We start from the raw sequence: 25,137 nt of genomic DNA, 5'->3' as shown, positions 1-25,137 counted from the left end.
GACCCAGATTTTGTTCAGTCCTGGCTAGGAATCTAACACCTTTCAAGCTCTGTGTGCCCTATAATCCTCTAAAAGTCCTAATCCCACTGTCCTTTTTCCCCTTTGAAGGTTGCCTTGCTGGATGAGAATGTTTCTGCTGGTACCAACCGCCCACTAGCTATAATATGCTCTACTGCATGTACTTCCAGAACAAACCAAATTTAGAGGCAGCTAGTGTGGAAGGAGTTTCTTGGCTCTTCAGGGCCTTCTTGATTAAATTAAAGGTTGAGTTGCGTTAATGTATTTGTGAGGAGTTACACAACACAAAAACGCTAAACAGAATTGCGAAGCCCACAGAAAACATCTACTAAATACATAAGCAAAACTTTCTAGCTTTTGAAGACTCTCTGTAGCTATGTTTACCATGCATAGAAGGAGTAGTATGGACTTCAAGCAACCTAAAATTTAATTTAACAATAATATACGAAGATAGTAAGCTTTGTAAAAACCAAACAACAACCAACCAACCAAAAAACCAAACCAAACCAAACCAAAAAAAACAACAAAAAACCACCCCAACAAACCAAAAGAAACTTCAATGAATCTTAGATGAATAATATCTTAGTGTTTCTTTAGAAAGAAACACTGCATATGAGGACAAAAAACTCCCCCACAAAACCACTAGCTCCTCCTCTGAACTTGCACTGAGATTCACACTGACAATATTTGTCTTGTAAATACTATTTTACCATATTTTTTTTTTTCCTGGGGATGTGGTGAGGCTTATACAGGAATTGCACAGTATGATGGCACACAATATAAACCGGCCTGCAGGCAATAAAGAGGAGCGAGTAAGGTGCTATAACAAAATTGCACTTTCATCTCCTGTCAGCCTTAGCTTTATTTTTGAATTTTATGTCAGTCTGGGAAAGAAGCTTTTGCATGCAACAAGTTCCTTGTGAACCGTAATCCCTGTATTTTCCAAAATGTAAGTTGTTGGTAAAGCCTGTCAATTCTTTTGAGAAATTATGAATGATTCCTGTGCATGCCTGAGCTTCATCATTGTGAATGTCCTTGCCTGCTTTTCCCCTTCTATTCTGTGTCTACTTCAGATAACAACTCCGGTTGTTAACACCAATCTGGATTCATAGATGTGCAATTCCCTAACTCACTCATGTGGATAATGTATTCATCCTATAATGATGTATCTTAGTTTTAGGAGAGTGATGGCTGGAGTGGAATAGGTGCCACAAGTAAAAATAACGAACCATTTAGCAGTTATAGTGCAGTCTGTTGCAGGGTATCTCTTGGTGTCTCTCTCTCCCCCTACCCATCTGTAGCAATAATAATGTAGAACAGTCTTTGAAATAGTGACACAACTGAGTGACTATACCAGGTGTTAAAATGTAGTTAGTTACCATACCATTTCTGACATTGACCTCATTAATACTGCTGTATCAGATCTGATTCTTAAAGGACAGAGTTCTTTGGTGAGTATAACATACAGGAGTGAAGAGAAAATAACCCATTCTAGCTGTGATGAGGAATACAATAACCCATCACCGTAGCAAAGACCATATTTTATTTGAAAAATACAAATAAAGGATTTTGTCCCTTTTGTTTATTAAAACAAAACGTAACAATTACTTGCATAAGGAGGTATACTTTACATTACTCTTTTGTTAAAAAAAATATAAGTATTTTTGGAGACTTTGGAAAAATAAGGATGGCCCAATATGCTCCTAATGTTCCTTAGAATGCACTGTGCCATTTATATGTACTGCAAGTACAAGGTCTCAGAACTTTATAATCCATAAAGTAACCCTAGGCAGCATAATTCCATATTCTTCTCTGCATTTAGAATATTTCCTTTGTTAACCTTTGTGTAAGTCTATGAGTTTGGTTAATTCCAGACTGGTCCAATAGTTAGGTTTTCTAAAGGATGATTTTACAAAGCCTTAGATCACAGAAAATTTTGTAATTGCTTTTAAATACCAGTGATAATATTTTCACATAGACATTTTCTTGCAGTATTCACAAATTAAACAACTGCTTCAGAATTCAAAATAAAAATTGTTTACAATTATTTTGGTTTTCTAAGAAGAATGCAAAAACAAAGTGCATAACAGAGTGAAATTACTTTCAACTTTTACAGTCTTCTATGTGTATGTAATAAATGGTAAGACTGATAACCAAATTAATTTGTTTTCAATATATGAGTCTTAATCTAATGCCAGTTGAATTCAAGCTCTTTCTTGTCTTTGAAGTGTATTAATTGAAGTTTTTGACTGGTGTTAAGTTGACAACATATTTTCACATTTTAAAATACAGGCAATTTTCCCAGATGATGTGTCAAGATTACAGCGTACTGAGTGCCCTCACCATTACAAGAAAGAGGGTTTGTTTGAAGAATGCAACTAATTAATTTGGTGTAAATGTACAATTAGTTGGATAGTTGTTGCAGAAATAAAATGGTAAATCAGAAAGCCCTTAAGCACCACTTTATGTGTATGTGCCATTTAACTGTACTCTGTATCTTCCAGTGTAAGTAAAACTGGCAGTTTTCAGCATTTAGTTGTTAAGCGGCATTTAGGCTAAGAGGAAAATATTTGGGAATATGAGTACACAAAAGATCCATGAAAGCTTTAAGCAAAGTCTATACAATCAAATGTAACTATAAACTAGGAAAGAGTTTCCCACCATACTTTCACTGAATGTATACTTTGTTTAAATCAGCAATGCTACAAAATGATCATGCCCTCCATGGCATACAGTGTTATTTTTCTTCTAGTTTAATCAATGTTAATGTAGAAATTCTCAAATACAGCTTACATTTGTTTCTAGGATACAAAGGACCAAAGGAAAAATTTGTGGGATCAGGAAAAGAAATCTGTAAACCTGTTCTTTCTGCACCGTGAGGCCTTTTTCTATGGCCCTGAAGATTTAATATTCTGCTATTTGTCATGCAAACAACACGGCACTGTGATGTGTATTTGAGTAAAAAACAGTAAGCATAGCAAGCATGCAGACGTATCATGATAGAAAAGCACATTTGGTGATCACTGTGGATAGGACATACCAAACAGTACACACCGCAGTATCACTGAAGCAGCGTCTCAATAACCCTGCAGAGTTTTAAAGGATTCAGAATTCCTGGGGCTGTGGTTATGATGCGCGTGCTGTACAGCAGGAAAGGGCACCAGGAATGGTGAAAAGGAGATTCTTGTTTCTCTGAGATATGACCTCCTTCACTCATTAACTTAAAAAGGTCGTGAGCATAAGGAGTGGTTATTTGCTTACATCACTGCACTTCTGTTGGCTTTAAGCCTGGATGTTCTCTGATGCAAATAAAAATAAAACAATGGTGGGAACACTGCTTAAAGCACAAAACACAACTCATTTTCCCTGCTTCGGTGTAGGGCCAGAGGGAAGAGACATAAAGAAAACTAATACCTGGCTCTCAAAATTACAATACAACAATGAATGCAGTTTTCATGCAGATGTGGTACAAAGTATTATGGCCCATGGTACTACTAATGCTGAAAGATTTTCTTCTTAGCACTCTATTCATACAATATAAAGATTCACATGTTGGCATAAAGCGAGAGCATTCTAAATCAAAAGAAAATTTCTCCTCATAAAATCCTGCACTAGTAGTTGCTTCATTTGGGACAAAACTGAAACATATCCTAATTCTACCCCCCAAAAATACAATACATAAACCATTATCAGCTTGAGTATAACACTTACTACATTAATGTATCTGTTTAACTTTAGTCTACAATGAGAATGCCTCCATAAATGCATTTCTAGAAGATTTTGTATTTGGTGAAAATAAAATAAATAAATACTTAAATAAATCTGAACACAGATTATTAAACTACTTTTAAACCATCAGCAGGACATTTTAGGGTCTGGGTTATTTTCCTCTCTAAATTGCCTTGTGGGTTCAGATGTTGACAAAAAGGGAAACATTACCATTTTCAAGTTGCAAACAAAACAGTATAGTAAAAACAAATTCTGAAACTATAGTGCAACTAATACTTTTTAGAGTTTGAAAAGTTTCTTACAAAGCTACTTGCTAGTTTCTCCAGAAGGCTGTTTAAACCAAAAGCATCTCAGGACAGAGTTCATAAAAAAAAAATAAAAAAAATTAAAAATCCTGAAAGTATAACTGATCAGAAATTTCAGTCACATCTAGGACCTACTCAACCACACAGTGAAGAAGGGAAGGCTTCTGGTTCACCTGTGTGGCCTACAGTAGGTCAGCAATAAATACAGACCCTTCTCTACTAAGCTGAAGGTAAGTGGCACCTAAAATGTATAGGAAGGAATCCAGTGGAGTGTACAGATCTGTATCACTGTCCACACCAGCCCAGGGACTGAAAAAACAGTACACAGCTTCTGCTCTGCACAGTTCCCCCTAAGATGCATACTGCAAGAAGTCCACTTTCCTAAGTGAGGCTTCAATTTTCTTAGAAGCAGAAGACTGCCATAGATGGTGAGCCTTATAGGTCATAACCTTTCTTGGGATATTTTTTTATTATGAGCTCCTGGTCCTCTCATAGTACTATCACAAGAAAGACAAACAAAAGGTTAAAGTTTGAAACAAAACAGAGGAAAACCTAAGAATTTGCTGGATTAGGTCTTAAACAGCCTGAAGTGCTAGGCAGAACTGTTTAGCAGTTCTGCAATGCTAAAAAGTTACTAACATAAGAAAGCAATTTACTTAATCCATAGGAACCACAATAATGACACACTTTCATTTTTTTTCTTACTCCACTGACTTAAAATGTTCCCAAGCTCCCATGATGCTTCAAATAGGGAGAAAAAAGCTTGCTCTTAGCTGGAAATTACTCTAGGGAAAATTAAATACCACTAGATTGAACTAAAATGAAAAAAAGCATCATCATCTTATTCTCTTTGTTTTATTTTTTGCTATCCCAGTATCTTACTAGTAGTTCTATTTTGCTTTTAGTTACACAGGGAATAGAAAGACATTATGATTAAGAACTCTGTTTTAAACTGACTGTTGTAGCTTCTGGACTCAGACCAGAAAAAGTCTTGAAAAGCTTCATCTACTGACGTAAGTGAAGCACAGTGAACCAAACAACTGTATAGTTTAATGGTGCTGCCATTGTTGTTTTTATTGAAAGAGCCTATGCTTCATCTGCTTTGCTGCATAAAGAGTACGTTGGACCCATTCCATTTAAATGAATGATGTTCCCGTGAAAAGACAAAACCAAAAAAACACAACACTGGAAACAGCAGTTCCTCTAGCACGCAGTAACAGAGCAGGTCTGGTGTTATAGTCTAGAGCCATGTTTGAGCTAACAGCTAATGATGCCTCCCCTCTGTTAGCTGGTTATGGATGAAAAGATTATGAAGGGCGTAATGAAATGACACCATCTCAAGGCAACCTGATTATTCAATAAGATTAAATCATCACAGGACCGTTTATTTAAGAGGACAGTATTGGCTGATCCCTTCTGTAAAGCAAACAGACTGTTAGCGCTTCTCACACTGGTAGTAAACTCCACTGGCTACCTCACATTGGGATCACAAGGCCTAGAGCGTAGCTAGAAATGCAAAATCACAACCACCTGCAAGAGAATTGCTCCCCCGTTAGCTATCTTCCTAAACAGGCATGACCATAAATTTACTGTAGCTTGGAGATGGTAAGCATATTGCAATAAAAATGTCATTGCTTGGCTTTACTTTAGGTATTGTTACAGATACGGTACCACAGACTTCATTGAGCAATTAAAAAATATACACAAGGGACAATAGCTTCTTTTTTTCTGTATTTTTCAAAATTTGACCTTCTTCCAATTGGAGAACCCAGTTTCACATACGAAAAGGGCACTTGTTCTACAGTAACTGCATACAACTTGCTCAGTTCCAAGTACTGTATTCATTTTTTGTTATCGTTGCTGTCATTTTATCTCCAGTTGTTTAGGGACTTCTCTGTTCCGGGAATTACAACTAAGTTGTTCTTTCTGATTCTATTTCCCCATAGAGTTCAGCCAGCTTCTTGAACTCAGGTCCCCAGTCTCCAAGGTAATTGTAATCCTGGTCAGAGTGTGTTGTGGCTGAATCCAGAGAGCTGATAGATCCAGCTTCTGATCTATGACCCTCATAGGCATATGTCTGTAAGGAGTCATACGGGGGCACGCTGGGGTCCAGATCAGCCTCTGCCAGTCTTTGTTTAATGAACTCCTGAACATCTATACTGTCAAGACTCGAGGAGGGATGATGCCTGGGCACAGGCTTCACTTCAGGACGAATATCCCTCCGGTATTTTAGCTCCTCAGCAGCTGATGGATTCCGCAGTGCTGTGATGTCAAATGCTTCTGTGTCTTCTTCTCCACCACCCTCATCATCATATGTCACAACATTTTCCCGAACATCTTCTTCTGAAATGATCAGAGGCTCCTTCTTGCTGCGTCTTAGGGTGATGAAAAGGACCACAATTGCTAAAGAGAAAACTGCAGATATTAGAGTAGGTTTAAAGTTTACATCTGATGTAAGTAGATATACACTGAAGAAAAAGCAGGCACTAAGTCACAAATACAGTGTGTGACTGTAATATTTTCAGGCTAATATTGGTATTTGGAACCATTTACATCAGGCATATGTCTGTAACAAAGGGTCACCAAACTTATCCAACCTGGAAAAGAGCGTACTTATATTCCTAAGTGAGCAATGCCTTTGTTTTGTAATGTGTCACCTGAACATAATTACTGTATGCCTGGAAAGAATCCCATGAAATCCATGCACAGCAACATGCCAAAGTGCAACAGGCTGAGACCACACAACTAAGGGGAAAATTAATAATGCTGTACTGCAACTACGAACTTCCGATACAGCCTGGTCTCCCAAAGGGTCAGTAAAGAGCACTCTTCTACAGTGTATTTTCTTTGTGGGTATTGCTGGGGTTTCTTGAGCCAATAATGGAATCCACTAGTTGGATCATTAGGGGTCTCAAAAAGGACATAAAAGGGGACAACATTTTTTCAGTTAAAGGAGAAATTAGTAACTAGAGCTGACATTTTTCAAAAGCGTTGTTAAGGGCTTTCAGGCTTCATTAAAAACAGTATTTAGCATATGCACTGAACTGAAATATAAAAGGTTTATTTTTTATTTTAGGAATAGTCAAACTTGTATGATAAAATATAAGACTATAAAACTAAATGCGGTACTATAAATTTTAAAACAGCTTTCTGACGAGGAAGTTCTGATATAAGCTGTAAGGAAAGTGGTCCTTAGAGAACGTAGAGCCTTTGGGAAAAAAATGTCCTCAAATTTTCCAATGTGGGTCACACTGTAATTCCCATTATTTCTTGACATCTCTGTAAGAATGCAGAAAACACGAGTAGTACAGAGATATGTACCCAGCAAGTTATGCCTCTGCCAGAAAAAAAACAGAAAGTATATTAACTAATGGGTAACACTCAAACTGGCCTGGGCAAAAAAATGAAAAAGAACTCAAGAGAAAATGCACTTGCAATGGCATTTATCTAATGGAGTCATCTTATAGTCTCATATGTCCCTTGCCCCTGTGGATTATGGTGTGCATTCCTATCGGCTTATCCCACAAAGGTAATTAAGAAATGGCTTTTGTACAGTGCTAATGGTGCTTCTTACAGTGTAATGCGTTTTAAAAAAAAAGCTTTCCTCATCTATTTTCTATCATTTTTTCACACTGTTTTAAGACATGGAATTAGAGCCAGTGGCTTTTTGAGATCGTTCCAAATTACAGAAAAAAGACCTGCAGTGCTAATTATTTGATAACCTCTGAAAAAATTTCCAGTGTTCCTAGTGGATTCTAAATATTCACAAATGTACTTTAAAGGCATTTTTTCCTATTAATTTTATCTAAACCTCTTCCCTGTAATCACAGCTATATACTTCTAATTACCTACTACTACCAGCCAGCCTCTGGTTCAGAAACGGGTCGTATTAAAAATTTCTGCCCTGTCACATTCAGAAAGCCAGTGGAAGGATAGCATTACTTAATAATAAAAGTGGCTTACCAAGAAGAATGATGACACAGAGCAGGATTGCGATTAAAGCTCCTGTGCTCAAGCCAGTTGAGGAGAGGAAAGCTTCAGCATGGCAAGTTCTTACTCTTCCATCTCTTTCACACACACAAACCCTAATTGTGAGAGTACTGCTGCTGCTGAGAGGGGGCACTCCACCATCAGAAATCAACACTGGGAGGTAATAGATATCTTGAGTGGTTCGACTGTATCTCCTTCGTCTTGTCAGGATACTGGCTGTATTATCTACGAATATCAAAACCAGAATATCATTTTAATGAAGAAAAAAACAAATAATGTTATGGACCGTACGTTTCCTGTTGAGTAGAAGCATAGGGCATCTTAAAACTAGGCAGTCCTAATCTGTAAAAATGCACAATCTAGAATTAAAATTTGTCAGGAAGCATATGTGGCCAATGAGGAAAAAGAAGAGGCAGGAGAAAGTAATTAGTATTACATAAATAGGATTATTTAAGCTCATGTACTTTTCTTAGAGTCAAAATGAACTTTGGCAAACATTTTAGGCCCAGTCTGCAAGTGTTTTAATCCCATGTTATGCTGTTGGTAGAATATGGACCCTTGTAAATGTGAATACCTGGAATTCTGAGGATATCTGTATAATTAATCCACAACATATAATTTAATAACATCCCCTTGATTCTTAGAAGAATTTTAAAAAGTCTTTAGTAAAAGTTAAACTTTCCTGTTTTACTGTTTCTGATAGGCTTTATAGATCAAGTGAGCTTTCAAAAAACATCGGAAAGGACAGTGGCCAAAGACTCATGCTGTGGAGAGGTCAGGAAGAAGGGCAAGGGCAGGGAAGGGGGATGGAGGAAGGGAAGGAAAGAGGAAAAAAGGAGATATTACATGTTCTGAACTGGTAGAGGTTAAAGATAAGTAAGCAAAGGGGAGACAGTGATGTAAGATGTTGTCACCATAATGTTACCCACAGGTTCATATGGCATATATTACAGTCAATGAGAATTGTAATGTTATTACACACAAATTGCAAGAGCATTTATAGACACTAATTAGAATAGTAAGCTGCCACCTGTATTCCTTTAAGTCCAAGAATTCAAGGGGCATAAAGAGAGTGCGTGGGAAGAAATGCTACAATAATGTATAGTTAAATCTTATTTTCATATGTCTAAAATTTAATTCCAGTCTGTTGCCACCACTTTAACAGTACTGACCTCTGAATAAGAGCCTACAGATAAATCAAGAATTGAGACAGTGAGAAATCAGACATGAGCAGTTGTGGAGAAAGAGAGAGATGGGGACTGAGGAATGGAAGACACATTGGAAGAAATGTATCTGTAATGCTTGTCCATGATTAACAGCTACACAGTTAAATTGTGGGGTTGTGGGTTTGGAGTTTTTTAGCAAACAGCACAGGGATGGTAAATGCAGAATTACATCTGCTGGGTTTCTCTTCCTTTTACAAACCAGACTATTTCTTCTATTTCCTTACCACTGTAGGTACAGCATTAAATGGATTTATCATAATCTATGGAAAAAATTATGTCTGTGGCACTTTGTGAAAATCTAGTGCAACAACACAGATAGTGTGGCATATTTTAGCCCATAGGACTGATAACTTGCATATTTGAATGGAGGAGTGGGTTTTGTTTAAACTGGATACTGTTTACTAGGTGACTACTCTTCACGCCACATCTTCTATCAAGCTCTGTGCCAAATTTTAAAATTCATTTTAACTCACTTCTCTCAACATTTTGCTTCTGCGTATCATCTGACAGTGATACTGAGAAAAACTGGTGGTATAGCCCCGTATCAGCATAATATCATAACGTAATATATTTAGCAACAGGTTTCACACAAGAAATCCATATGAGGTGGGAAGTGATACCCTTGCTGCTGAGCCAAGAACATCAGGTTCCACTGCACGGAAGTTCATTAGCTTTTATTCTCCACTCCCCTAACTTATATTCTTGGAAATGTCTAGCATGCTGTTTTTTATAAACTCATTAAGTTTTTTTCTTGCTTGCAGGGGGTGCAAAATATTACTTCTATTTATGTATTTATTTATCTATTTATTCTCAGCAGGCCTTGAAGTTCTCTTCCACTTGTTCATGTCAAGGTATACTTTTTATGACTGAACCCCAAGATTCATGCCAACTTCCTCTTTAGAGGCATGACACCAGCCACTTTATATTAATTCTGTTTACAGACCCTTTTTGGAACTGTATTGAGATCAACATATAATTCTTTCATCTGAAAAAATCTACACAGAGTAAGATCATTACACTGTGGAAATTATATTTCCATAGAGATTATAAAATACCTATGGCAAAATATACTGTTTTCCTTACAAAGCTATCACACAGACACACACACAGAGACACAGACACACACACAGACACAGACACAGACACACACAAAAGTGTTTTCAATAACCTGCAGAAGAACCCGAACACAGAGCTGATTAAAAGATGTCCAGTAAACCAGTATTTTCCTTTGGTGTAGGGTTCTGGAAATAATTCCTATATACCTATAGAATATGACATGCACAAATATTTCTACCATTTTTACAAAAACTGCAGAACTTTAGCTGTTCTCGTAGTATTGCTTATTCTGGGCTTGTGAAACCTTATAAAAACATACTGTAGTATTCTCATTCATGCTGCTTTTTTTCATTATCTTATTGTTAAGAAATCAATTATTTCCACATTTTCTGCAATTAGACTAGGGAACAAAGTGTTCTGTGACAGAATTGAGTCAATTCACTGAAGAAATCAAGCTTGATAATCACTGAAATTCAGATTGCTTTTATCGTAGAAAGAAAACTCTCCCCTAAAGCAGAGTGAGCAGTGGCCTTATGACCATAATTACAGAATATGCCCACCCATGGAAGCCCTACTAGGCTTTGCCAGTCTAATTCTAAAATTAAAAAATTCTAAAAACCCCCAGAAAACTCCAAGTCTTGTTTTAAAAATTTGGACCAGCTTGCTCTTTAATACATGTCTGGCCTTCCACTTTTAATTAAATGCAGTACACAAACAATAGCTCAGTGATCTATTTCAAAATACTCCTATAACAAGCAAATAATCTTATGGAACATGGATTACAGAGGTACAGATTAAACAGATGTAGATTGCCTGCAAGTCTTTTAATTTTTGAATACATAATTGGTATAATCAGGGGGCAAAGTAAGCAGCTGTTTTATCTTTCTGCTACACAATGTCACATAAAAATCTTTTGCTTGCTTTTTTTAACAATATCTTGCCCATTTCTTTGTGCTAGACTGTCACTCTCAACTTCCCTAATATTGCTGGAAGACACAGATAAAATCTTCAGTGTTTCAAATAGGGAAACCACCATAGAATACAAAATAACCTGCTGGTCTGCCTGTCTGCTGCCAAAGCAATGGCAGATTGAGCTCTAGATACAGCCCAAAAGCAGAAAAAACCCTCACATATCTGTGATTAGTATGGAATTTCAAATGAATACGTATTTTCCATAAAAAGGAGTTAATGTTAGCAGTATATATATATGAGGTGATGTCTGCTGCTTCTGCCTTTCTACATTAGGAAACAAGCTTCATCATCACTTCCTCCATATGCATGAAAAACTCCACTGACTTTCTAGCTGTTCAGAATCCAGTGTATGATTGCTTTCCTTCCTTGAAATGCAACTTATTACAGATTATTAGCAGGGCTCTTCTCTAACAATTTCTCTTTTTATCTTCTGCAGTTGCAGGTTGTTAAACAAAACAAGGCTGGGGAGCAAGCATGATCCCTGGAACACCAACTGTTCACACTGCTGAAGTTTAGCACTCTCCTTGGTATTTTGTTGGTCTGAGCCAACTAGGACTCTCTCACGTAACACTCAACCGCAGTCAGAGTTAACGACATACACCAAGACCCTTCCCAGCAGGCAGCATGGACAAGAGTGCACCAGATTTGTCTCCCTCTATTTTACACAGTGCTTCAACATCATTCGAACAGCCTGTAGATCCTTTAACGTCCCTAAATGACCTTGTGCGCTACACACTCTGCAGCCCATAACTTCCTTTTGTGACATGCTAACCCTGCTCTTTTGGGTTGCAATACAACTTCAACATTATTTCATAAATTCAGAAGAGAAAAAAAAAATTTATAATAAAAGCTGAGCTCCATTGGGTACTACACAGGGTCCAGAGGAGGTACAAGGCCAAGTGCTATGTAACGTACACAGCCTGGGTTATTGAGCTTCATTGCAAGAGAACAGTCATAGTCCTGTTTTACTTTGTGGATTGCTGTTCTTTTTTCTCAGCAACAATACTGCCACAATAAACAAGTCTGTGTGGTCACCTAAAAATCCCATTGAAGTCATTAGAGAAGTACAACACTGCCCATATGCACTTTTTGGCACAGAAAGAGAAAGCAATTTCGAAGAAGTGACAGTTTTAAGGAGAATTATATTTCAAGGTACAACAAATGAGATGATGACAATCACACAACAAAGTTATCCAGAAATAATACCTTAAAAACTGAAGGATATGTTGAAGAACTCAGCTTGAAATGTAACTCCCTGTTGGTAGTAACACTATCTCCATGAGCAAAGCATTAGTATTAAAAACTCTCATGTCTCCATCCCAAAGGAAAAACATCACAGATCTTATACTGCTAAATTCAAAAGGTGACATGAAGTGTTATTACTAATAATCAGAACAGTCTTTCACTTCTGCTTAATACTCTATTTTCTGTTAGTGTCTAGAAGCCCCAAACTCTTCAGTTCGGGTACTTTGTTCATGTAAGTAAGAAAATCCTACAAAACTTTGTCCACGTGAATCTTCCTGGGCTTATACCCAAAGAAGACCCAGTACTCAAATCTGAGCAGGAATGAGTAACTTCTTCCTTTCATTCTCTGGCATAAACCTAAAAAAGAGTGAAGGATCCAGTATCACCATACAGCTACAGAAGCAGCGATGAAAATGCTGGCTGAAAAGAAAAGCATCAGAGACCAAATATAATGAAGACAAACTGAGGATTCCTGAGCAGTAACCTAGCAGTAATGAAATGATTTAAGCACAGACTACTGGTGAAGATGTAAAGGAAAGAGCATTGACATGTGAGCATGTCTGCTATAAGGCTAACTGTGGACAGATGGGGGAAAAATTGTAAGGATGATGAATAAACACTGTGAGAAAAATACAAAGAAAATACCAAAATGACAACACGGACAAACTAAATAATTCAAATGTTCCAGTAAAAAAAAAAAAAAAAAAAATAATCAGAAGAGCTATAATTAAACCACACTTCTCTGGGGTGGAAGGTCTTGCCAGACAACAAACTGACATTTTTATACCACACAAAATAAATACAGATTGAAAAAACAGGCATTTTTTTATTTTAGTATTGTATTTGTTTATTTAACATTAAATTGTTTTTCTTATATCTTTAACATCATAAAACTAAATATTAGTATAAGGCATAATTTTAGGCAAAGAAGAAGCCAGATTCAAATTTTTAATTTCAAAAATTTGCCACGGTGAATTTATGTTGGTTGTATTCTCTTGAGTAGTAAATAGATTTCTGTAGAAACAGATGTTACATGACACATAGCAGGAGATTCTCTAACAACATACGCAATTATAAGCATTCTCAAAAAAAAAAAAAAAAAAAAAAAAAAAAGCTTTTCCTTCAATGCAATTTCAGAAATTTGAATGAAAATAAAAAGTATGACCATAATTCTTTTAAGACACTGACATGGAATTTTTTAGTTCCCAATAGCATCAGAGGTTTTAATTCTCACTACTACTTTCACTATTAGAGTCAGATACAGTAACTCTTTGTGTATGCCTGTGTGTACATATAAGTCAGTCACTGGAAAGTAACTCAGCCCTCAAGTACTACTCTTTTTCATTGAGTTGTAATATTTTACAACTTAGATCTCTAACATTTTAACAGAGAAGGAAACTGTGTCTAAGAAGTGATTTTCCAAAGATCACTGAGAATCAAGGATTGTGGAAGATGATCAGAGCTAATGACATCGGCATAATACAGAAATCATGTCTCTAATGTTCTAGTCAGAGCTCTATTCTTGAGGATAAATGTATGTAAAGGTTCAACAAAATGGGTAATAAAAATTTAGCCAATATACAGTACTAACTGCATCCTCACAGCTGTTCTGATGTTCTAAGCCTCCATGTTTTTATTGTTTACATTCCTTATCAAAAACTATTGGAGGACCCATTGAGAGAGAAGCTAAAAAGGCGGAACTTTTAAGAGAAGGACCTTAGTATGAAACCAAAAAATCCCAGAAACTGTAAAAGCTACAGGCAGTCAAGTATGAAGACTGATGCTGATGATGTACGAAAGCGTTTACTGAGGAGGTGGGAAAGTTAAAGCAATAAAACTAGATTGAAAGGGAGGACAGGGGTCATGGATTGAGAAACTCCTTTGATACCTGAAAACAGATACAGCAGATAGACAGGGAAGACAAGTGTATAGGACAGCAGCAGTAGCACTAGGATGATGAAAACAACAAATCTGACTCTTCTAGACCTGGAAGGCAAGGCCTTTTTATCTCAAAATATTTAAACTGTAAACTTCACCTCTGAGAAATACGATAAGAACTAGGACTCGCTGGAGATGAAAGGGCTGACTGCTAAGGGAAATTAACAGCTCCAGCATAGGGAAAGAAAATTTATCCAGTTCCTTGTGGCACACATTGCCCCATTTCATGATCTAAACTTTCTCATATTTGGGCTGTGCTTTGCAAATACGGCAATTAGAACTTCAGATTCATCTCAAGTGAATTTGAGGTTACACATGGGAAATTCTGCACAGCTCTAACACAGCAGCTCTTCACACTCCGAAGATGTAGTTTATTAAGCCAGACTGCATGCTTTATACAAGGCTTTATCACATTCCTCTTTCTGTCATCTCTGCCTTTTTTACATAGCTTTGTAACAAAAGAGGGCATAGGAAAATCAAGACAGCTGAGATACAATGAAAACACCATGGAAGGTGACTACCGGAGCACTCTGGAGGATACTCATTTATTATTCACAATTTGAGAATTCCTTTGACATTTTATGCATTACAGGTAGACACAAGAGAAATGGAAGCAAAAAACAGAGTAAAAACCTTTTTATAGCTCAAGAGGTCTTAATTTTCAGCTCTGCTCATATCAGCAGTTCAACTTCTATAAATTTTCTGAGAAGTCATAACTAACTAAACCCAATGAAAGTACACTGGAATGATTTGCATTTCTTATACTTCTAAAGTCAGACCAGTTTATTTGTTTATGTGGCACTATATTGATAGGCATATCTGTTTAATTTCTTTACCGATAACTCTTGTAAATTATTTTCTTTTGTGCTAATTTCAAAGCTATTGCCAACGGGCAAAAAGCTCTTGCCAATTTCTAGTTCAGTGAGTAGCAAAAATTAAAAGCAACATAGAAGACTTTTTGGTCTGAAACACAGTTATTTGCTTATGCACTTGTTTGTAAAACACCAGCAGGTAACAGCACTGAAAAGAAATGCATGAAGAACCTATACGCTATGCTGTAACTTAACTATCAGATCAATCTTTTTTAAATGATAGAACTTTCTCCAATGAAAAAATGATCAAAAGATGTTGCAGAGGTCTGAGGAAGAAAAATGCCTCCCTCTATGGTAGCTAGTCACGGTTTCATATCCTTTGTACTCATGGTACAATTCCTTTTTTATCTTCATACGCTGATTATGTGATAAAACCTGCTCAGGCATTCAACCCGTTTAGAGTAACAGCATTTCTATGGACTGTACTTACAGTCACCATGCATAATGCTAACTTTGCGCTTTCTCAGATACCATTTTTCCCAACTTACAACTTGTAGTCTTTACAGGATGAAATTTCATGGAAGGGCAGTAGTAACTTGCAATACTACATAACCAGAGCCAGGATGCCACTCTGATGTAAATGAAGGCACGAAAATATGTAGTTGTTTCCTGCTCATGTTGGGCTGCAAACCAGGGGGTTTCAACGTGATCTTTTTTTGACACCACCAGACACTCTAAAGGAACTTAGACGTTGTCACGATCTGGTATGTTTATTTGCCACTTTAAAGCCCAGAAGTCTGGCCTGCTACAGATGTCTTCTGCAATATTGTTGGAGAGAATTTTGCACATGTCAGGGAAGACAGTTAAACAGAAACTTCTGCAAGGGAATTCATGCTGGGTGAAATACTCTCTGGATGTTGGTCTCTTCCTAAATAACAGCAATGCCAAGTAAAATTGATTTTGGTTTTACTCATTTTTGATCTGTGACACAAGAAAAACGTTAATTTGCATCACAGGCATGGGTGGATGAATACATTACAAATTTCATTTTATACAGATGCCATTGAACTAATTGTGCTCCAGATTTTACAGTAAACTAGGTCTCTACTTCTGTGGGTATTAAAGTATCTTGTGGCTTAACATTAAGAAAAAGGAATATCCAAAAGGATAGTATCAGAAAAATGTCCTACCTTTGTTCCAACTCCACAACATTCTCCATCAATGGGTAATTTTCAAAGGGCCAGATCTTTGAGAAAAGCGAGCAGAGGGAAAAAATAAAACTGCAAATATTTTTGTGAAATGAAACCTCTGTCCTGAAGAAATAAAAGGAGAGGAGAAAAAATGCTAAGCGTTTTCTAGGGAGTTGTTCTTCCTTGCAAGTAAAGGTAAACTCTGTCTACTTTTAGAAGTTGACAGTCTCAATTTATTACAGTTTGAGAATGTACAAATCGTATTGGGGCTGTTGAGTGAATGTGCACAGTCTCTGCACAAATACTTACGGTCCAGGAAATTTACAATACCCAATGGAGCATCCACGGTATACTGTACATCGTGTGACAAAAAATACCAGTGGAAAAACAGTGCTTTACAGTGCATACAATTCATAAATGTTCTCCTGCACCTACGTGCACTATTCTCTAAGGGTTCAGTCTTTTGCCAGGTCCCTGAAAATTGCTGTGTAACATCTGAAAGAGGTCTTTAATAGGGAACTAAACAGGCAGAAAGAGGCAATGAATTTTTTAAACTCACAGAGAAATAGCCTATGCAAATATGTGTATCTATATATAAACGGTTGGGGATATCATAACAATGACATATACTCACATGCATTTTCATCAAGCTAACAAATTTTGACAAATATATTGATTCTTTAAGGATCTGGAAAACTATTATGATTCTTTCAGGATAAAAATGTCTAATTTTAAAAACTCAGTACTCAGAGGCAGCTCTATTGGGAAGTTCTTTCATTTTTCCTCTGATTCCCCAACAGAAGGTGGTTTTAGTTTCATATTGCCCTGGCAAGTTTTTAATAAAACATCCAAAAGAACATATTTCTGATTAGACAAAAAAATGTAAATTTGAGATATTTCACAAAAGTGAAAAAAGCATTAAAAAATTATCTATGATAACATCCTAAAAAACAAAGTAAGAACACAGATAACAATGAGCTGAGTTACTTAGCATGTGAAATGCAACATAAGAGAATCTCCAGATAAAAAAAAAAGTGTTTGGCTTCTCAGGTTTTAATAGAAATTGCAACATTCTTCTGGATAGAATAAATTGCAAACAGCCCTGTTTTCAATGAAAAGCCTTCATAAGTAAAAATCCCAAAACAAAAAGGCTTTTTCCCTGGGTTTGCCTTCTAAAATTGCAGGAAATTATTACAACTTAACGTGTCTTCCTTGTATAGGAAAGAAATTCTATTGCAGCTCTTCCGTCTTGCTTACATGTGTACAGATAGTGCATCATTTTGTTGGCTGTGCTCTCTTGTTCATACTCTTTAAGTATTTAGTCCCTCTGAATAGTACTTTGTCATATAAAAGAAAACCTCAAATAACAATAATCTACTGTAGCTTAAGAATCTAGTCAGTAGGAAAAAAAGTATCATAGTCTGTTTTTTTTCTGTTTTTGTTTTTTAAATGAAAAAATGTAAATACCAGCAGAATACAGAAGGTGATCCAAGCAGCAGGTTCTGCTGGACTGTGTATTTCATATAGCCCGGTGGCTGTCTCCTGACCTACATTTCCCTGAGGGTTTTAAGCTCTGCATTATGAGGGTACACATTCAAAGGCTGGAGCTTTAACATTGTGGATTGTTACCGAGTAAAAGCAAAAGCTGAGGCCCAGGAGATAAAAAGTTTCACTTGTCATATGATCAACTATCTGGACTGATGCTTTAATAGCTGTTTCCTCTGCTGAAGATATAGAATTTTATTAACCTGAATCATACACATGCTGAGATTGTGTATTGCTGCAGTCTATACAGGTAGGTATGGACAAATTACAGAATCTTCTGCAAGTTCTCTAGATTTCAGTCAAAGTGCATAGATATAAATGTTAATATTTAAAGACCCAATTCACTGTTGTAGAGTCTTTTGATCTTGTCGCTCTATTGATGATCATGGAGTAAGGGAACATTCACATAACAGTGTATTTGGGCTCAAAGAGCAGAATTCTGTTGTTCTCAGTTATGAAAACAAGGGAAGAAAATACCTACTGAGATTTTTGTGAAATTAATCCATTTTCCTGAAGAAATAAAGGGAGAGGATGACTAGATACAAAAATGACTGCAAGAGAAATTTAGCTTTGCAGTGACAGGTACAGCTACCACTGACTACCACTTTCAACATGACATCAAGATTTTTATCATTCTGCAAAACATTATTGAAAACTCTCTTAAGGCAACTGCTGTATTTTTTTTTTCTTTAAAGAAACATAACAAATAACTGTAACCCTCCAAGAATACCAGCCTTCACAGAATTATTAAATTCAAAGGTAAAAATAGTGGCTGTCTTGTGTTAAGGGCATTCTGATTATTTTAACAGCTAACGGTCAAACCCATGAGTTTTCAAAAGTGCAAACTTGTCACAGACATAAGAAAAGCCTCTTCTGTCCACCATCTCTCAGATATTTTCTAGAACAAAAATTAACAGAAATTCCATTTCTGAATAGAAATAGATGATAATGATGAAAGTTGTAAATGCTAGAGAACTGGATATTGTGAATGCACTTTATAAGTGTCCCATTGATATTTTACATATAGATGGTATCACAAAGAAAAGTTCCCAACAAAGGGCTTTCTTTAAACAGTACAATCAAACAGTCATGTGTCGAGCAAAACAGTGACAATGCTTTGCTTTTTAAGATAAATTTCTTGTTATGATTTGAGTTAAACTTGTATTAATTGCATGGGCAAATTTGAAGCTGTGTTTCTGAAGTCTCTGTATGTGTAGAAGTTTTATGCAAGATGCTACTGGAAATGCATACTTAATTTTTTTATCTCCTTAGGTGAAATAAAAACATAATGCACAACAGGCCTCTACCTTAAAAGAACACCTTTCCCAGTTCCTTCCCCTACCTTCTGCTGCCAAATCCAACTCAGGATAGTCCAAACACTGTCTTCTGCTGTTGGTGGTAAAGTCACTGCTCACTGCTCTCAGGGGGGTAATAAGAAAGCAGCAAGCATTTACTGCTGCATACTTATATCCAAAGTCTGACACTGCCACATAAGAGAGTTATGAAAAGTTCTCACCCTCCTATAAAGCTGTGTAAGTAGATAACTTATGCTGACATGCAGTCCTTAAATTATAAAACTAAATTTTCCACTTGTTATAAACACATATAGTATAGATCCCAATTAAAACATGTTCAAAACCATAAAATATCTACTTCATCATGAACCATGATTTTAATAAAAATTATTCAAAAGCATGTCTTGATGTAAGTTTCTTCTATTGAGATGAATGTGGCCATGGTCTCCCGCATGAGACCACTGCCCAGTACTCCATGAGTTTATCTTACTCTTAGACGCAAATACAAAAATACACAACAGTACACTTCCTTTATTTCAGGAAAAATCCTCTGGCTTTTGCTATAACACTCCATCATGATCTGAATGGAATTGATATAGTAATCTGGGAAAGTGCTGGAGTCATCACTTAAAGAATATTTTTAATATGTTAATACGTTAAATTTTGATACATATTGGACTGATCACTTTTGGAACCAGAATATGAAGGCCATGAATCTAGTCTGAATAAATAGCATGACTTGATTTTTTTTTCTGCTGTTAGTTAAACATTGGAACAGATTCTTTAGGAAGATTATGCAGTCACCTTCCCTGAAAGGTTTTATAAACAGATAAAAAATATTTGTGAAGAATACTTTACTTAACCCTGTATGTACCATATGTACCAACGATGGAGTTAATGCTTTTCAGCCATTACAGATGAGTAGTGATCTGTAAGAATTCAGAATGCTTTCCACGGCATTAGTGCAAAAAACCAACTGTAAAACAAAGCCAAGCCCTGGCACTTCCACACATGCACACAAACAAAACCACAACACAGACACACACAAAAGGTCAGGCGAAAAGCTACAGATAAGCAGTAAAAAGTTTACTCTCGTTTTCATCAGGCTGCAAAATGGAAACCATGAAACAATACTCAACGAAGAGTAAGGCTGATCTGTTTTTTTTTTTTTTTTTGAAAGGCTGGGTGGTTCTTTGATTCAAGAAATGTTCAAAACCACTTGGCTGGGTGACTCTAAAGGCCCTTTTCGTTCTGGGCCTATCTGCTATGAATTTCCGATAGTATTTTTTATGCACACTTTATTAGGAAGGGCATGAAATGATAGACTATCATCCAGGAAGCAATGATGCTCTTGGTATCATGTCTGTAAAAGTAAGCATGAAATTCAACTTTTTTTATGCCCCTTAAATTCTTACTTTCTCCTTTAAGCAATAACCGGCAACAACCTTGACACTACCCACTCAGTGCTATTCACCTAGAAACAGATCAAATTGCCAACATCTTTTTTCATGAATCCACTTTTTAAAAACATTCCTGAATGTATGAAGTATACATTCTGAAATAAAATGCAATATAAAAATAAAATGCAGTATCTGATTACTCATAGTTTGCAATATATGTTATACACCATGTCCTTGATATAAGCCTGTTCTATGGTGACAGATACTTTTCCCCTTCTTCTGAGGAACGTATGGAAATAGTACTGTTCGAAGAGACATCCCAGATGAAACAGAGACCCATTTCTTTGAGTTTTGTGAGTTTGATTTACCTTCATTGTCCCTTAGAGTAAAGTTGGGATTCAAAGAAAGCCCTTCATCAAGGGAAAAATGGAATCTTGCCCCATTTGCAGAGTTATCTTTGTCAGTTGCAGTGATAGTCTGAATTACCTGAAATAAAAATTAACAGTGAATGTGTTGAAATTTGAAGTTGACCCAAATAGTGCCTGACCTCAGCAGGATGTTCAAACTTGGCTTATTTCAATTTTCTACTTGACTGCTGCTAAATTCGACCAATGACTGGGCCATTACCCTGATTTCTCTAGCATGGAACACTTTCGCAACCACACTTCAGAGCCTGGTAGAAGCATCTAAAGCATCTATACTTTCTGACATTCTGGTATGGTCAGGACTTGGTACGGAGATTTTCACCATCTGTGTGGCATCCTGGTGGCTTTCACAATTACAGTTTCACCTACATATCTGTTTCTACAGAGCGACAATTCAGCCTGAACCAGGATTGTCTATGAGGAGCATCACCTGCTTGCCATCCTGATAATTGGATACACTTCAGTATCGGTTAGCAAAAATAAACGTTTAACCAAAAGTGGAAGGTGTATAATACCAGCTCTCTGTTTAAAACTCCTGCTATGAATCAGTTTTAAATAGCTGCAGAACAGAAGAGGAAGAACAGCAGCCACTCCTGGGTTTAGTTTTGTTTGGTCAAAAGGAACAGAATTAGGTGTAGCAACCATGTATAGCAGAGGAATTTCGAAAGGTGGGACCTTTGCATTCAAAAGCCCTAGTGGTTTTTAAAATTTACTTTCTACTAAAACTGAGCTAAGCTTTTGGAATGTGTGACCAAGCAATAATTCTACCTCTGCTTTCATTTTCATGCTGGGTCTGGAAGCTCAAGTGCTATAGTAGAATTTCATAAAAAGTCGTTCTTGTGATATAGGCAGTGAAGCCCACACAGACTGCTGCACAGAGCTGATAGATATCCTGAGGGAAACGCAAAAGGCAGAGGGAAAGTGCTTTTTTCATGAGAATTTTTCTGTGCAGTGTTGAGCTGCAGTCTGTCTGGACTGAAACTTAAGCATAAACAGTGTGGGCTCAAGTTGTTTGGTCTGTTTTAAAAGACAGCACACAGTTCTCTACCTCCATTCACATAAAAGAGGCAAAACAAATACATTTTAAAGCCAATAGAGTACAGTGCTTGTTCCATTGTCTTTATACAATACAGAACTTTATATTGACTATACACACCTGAGAGAATTAACAATACTGATGAATAATTGCAGAGAATATTTTAAAAATCTGTTGTAATACTTTTTTGCTGAACTGAAGCAGAGTAAGATAAACCTGAAACATCTATAATCACGTACTTTATCAGTCATGGCAATATGGGTGAAAGAGTTCGGCAAAAGCTACTTGTTCTTTAATGGATTTTGGAAAGGTGTTATATCTGTTATTAAAACAACTGCCATATAAAACAGAAATATAAGATTACCTTAGCTATAGATTACTTAATAATGTTGAAATGCTATGAGGCAAAGTAACATAAAAAAAAAAAAAAAAGTTGATGGAAGAGTATTTTCAAAAGATTGTTTCTATAATTACTCAAATATTAAAAATACTGTGAAATACTGTGCATAACTGCAAAAAATTCACATAAGACATTTAAAAATATACTAATGTATTAAATATTGTTTACAAATCCACAGTGCTGTTTATCAAATATAACATTGTGCCATGCATCTTCAGCTTTTATTTGACAGCCTAGTAGATAAAACTTCTGTCCTGTTGCTGTCTTGTTGCCCTCTTACATAAAACATTTCACAGAATCTTGCTTCAAGAACATGCCATTTTGCAACAAAAATACCTTTGATCAAGGCCTCAGTGCCACAAGACTGGTTTGAGATTTATTTGGTTTTAAAACTAATTTTAAATCTTAACAAAATACACTGTTAATAATATAATTATAATATATATTATATATATATTATATATAATATATATTATATATATTATATATATATATATAAATATATATATATATAATATATATTATATTAAAATATAATAACTGTTATAATTCTACATCCCCTGAATTCATCAACGTATGTAAAAAGTATAGCACCAGATGGTACAGAAATCATAGTTTTCCATGTGGAAAATAGACACTGTATGTGTAATAGCACAGGTCAAAATATTTTTGACAGATACATCTTTAAACAAAGTTCACACTCCTTCAGAAAAGGCTCTTGCTTTCTAAGGAAAAGATTTCTAAAAGACATTCATTCAGAGGTGAGGAACAAGTGTGTCCTCTTGACACCCAAATGTACTGTTAACACCTTTCTAACTAATAGGTTAACTAATTAATGGTCTATCAGCAGACATTAACATGCACCTTACCAAAGCTGTTTAAAATAAAAATTTAAACATAGCACCTCAGCTGCTGTAAAGCTCAGTCCACAGCACTGAAGCAATGAAACTAAAGGATTACGCTATTATTTAAAGGGAAGAGTTAGTAAGAAAAGAGAGAATTTCAAGAACAGAGGAGAGCTAATTGAAGCCGATAGACAGCAGGTGCTAAATTCTACTCAGATCCTTTTCAGAAGTGAATCAATAAACAAGTAAATATACACACAAAAAGCTTATAGCAGAGGCATTCCCTGCCAGCTAACATTGATTTCCTTTGACTATCAGAAATAACAGCATCCAGAGTGAGGTAGCTCATGTTGGAAGCGCAATATTTATACACCCTGATTCTACAAAAGTTGTTTGTGTGTGTGTGTGTGTGTGCGTGTGCATGTGTGTACAGTGTGTACACATATACACACCTGTGTGTTAATTTACAGTGATGGATAGTGTCAGAAAAATGACATTTCACCGCTATCACAACTTCTTCTATTACTCCTCTGAAAAACACCCAGAAAAAATGTTATCTTTGGAGAGATATAGTGACTATGGCTAACAGTTATAGTCAGATTTTAATCTAACCTATTTTAATACATTTATACTCTGCCAGGACAAACACTGAAACATTCAGAAAACTGTCAATGATTCACTCCTTCGCTTTCCAGAACAAAGCATTTAAAGAAGTTGCATTTCAAGAAAAGGAAAATTTAATTTACAAGTTCATTTTGTGGAAGATGGCAGAATTTTATTTTCCTACATTGGCTAAATTTCACAATCATTCACAAAATCAGTACATTTCTAGAAGTCAAGAGTTCTCCATGTCTGAATGCCATCTGAGATCAAATCACAGCTGCTTTATCTACTTTAATATACAGTATCTACCAGGCAATCACCTGGAAGCTGCTGGAGACACTTAGTGTATCTTCTCAACAAGTTGACTGCTACGGGAGTAAAGCTGTCACTGCAGTGTGGAAATTACCATCTTCTCACAAGCATTTTCTGTTCGACATTCCTTAGAGGGGTTCCTTTAAGCACTTAGTTCCTTAAGTTTTATTGTTTTTTGTTGGGTTTTCTTGGGTTTTTTAAAGTAAATAAATTGAGCTGCGGAGGTAAAAAGAAGCAGGAGATAGAGGCTGTGCAATTAAATGATACTGTAATTTCTTTCCATAGAAGCCTCTTCTGAAAACAAACAAGCAAACACAAAAAAAGTCTTCCAATGAGGAAGTATTGGTTAGTTTATCTTGCATACAATTAATTCAAAACAGATGTGCTGAGGAATGAAGTACGTACTCCTACAAGCCATGCAGGGCTAGATCCCAGTCTCAAAGCACTAGTCAAGCAGAAGTGCCTGGCAGTATCTGACAGAACTTGTTCTTTAGTGATAAATCTTATGAATCATTCTCACAAGATGACAGATAACTCAGGCTAAATACTGCCTTTTCAGTGATTCAAAACCATCCAGCTGGGCCTGCTTTTTAGAATATGGAACACTTGTCTTGTTCTGTAATCCTTGTTTATTTGTCCCTCCTTAATATTTGTTGAACATTGTAATTTTCTTTTTTAAACTAGATAGTAAGATCTTCTGAGTAAGTGCCATGTACTTTTGTGTTTTGTTTTTAGTTTTGCTTTTTTGTACAGTGCAATGGTACCACAATCTTTTCTGAAGCCTTGTTGTGCAAT

General features: G+C 36.2%; 1 protein-coding gene across 15 annotated transcripts in view; it reads right to left on the bottom strand.

The window, feature by feature from the left end:
* Window positions 1-4,509: 4,509 nt before the first annotated feature.
* Window positions 4,510-25,137, bottom strand: part of CDH18 (cadherin 18) — a 689,972-nt gene continuing 669,344 nt past the window's right edge. For 14 of the 15 annotated variants that reach the window (XM_080377755.1, XM_080377756.1, XM_080377758.1 and 11 more), the window contains 3 exons: window positions 21,090-21,207; window positions 8,016-8,267; window positions 4,510-6,467 (listed from right to left, as the gene is read on the bottom strand). In XM_080377755.1, coding sequence (XP_080233881.1) covers window positions 5,965-6,467; window positions 8,016-8,267; window positions 21,090-21,207 — 873 coding nt within the window. In that variant the 3' untranslated portion in view covers window positions 4,510-5,964. The remainder of the gene's footprint in view (window positions 6,468-8,015; window positions 8,268-21,089; window positions 21,208-25,137) is intronic. The other variant, XM_080377753.1, reaches the window with a different exon arrangement.

This window comes from Falco punctatus (genome assembly GCF_963210335.1).
Source record: "Falco punctatus genome assembly, chromosome: 3".
Classification (NCBI taxonomy): Eukaryota; Metazoa; Chordata; class Aves; order Falconiformes; family Falconidae; genus Falco; species Falco punctatus.
This window is presented reverse-complemented; position numbering and strand designations above follow the sequence as displayed.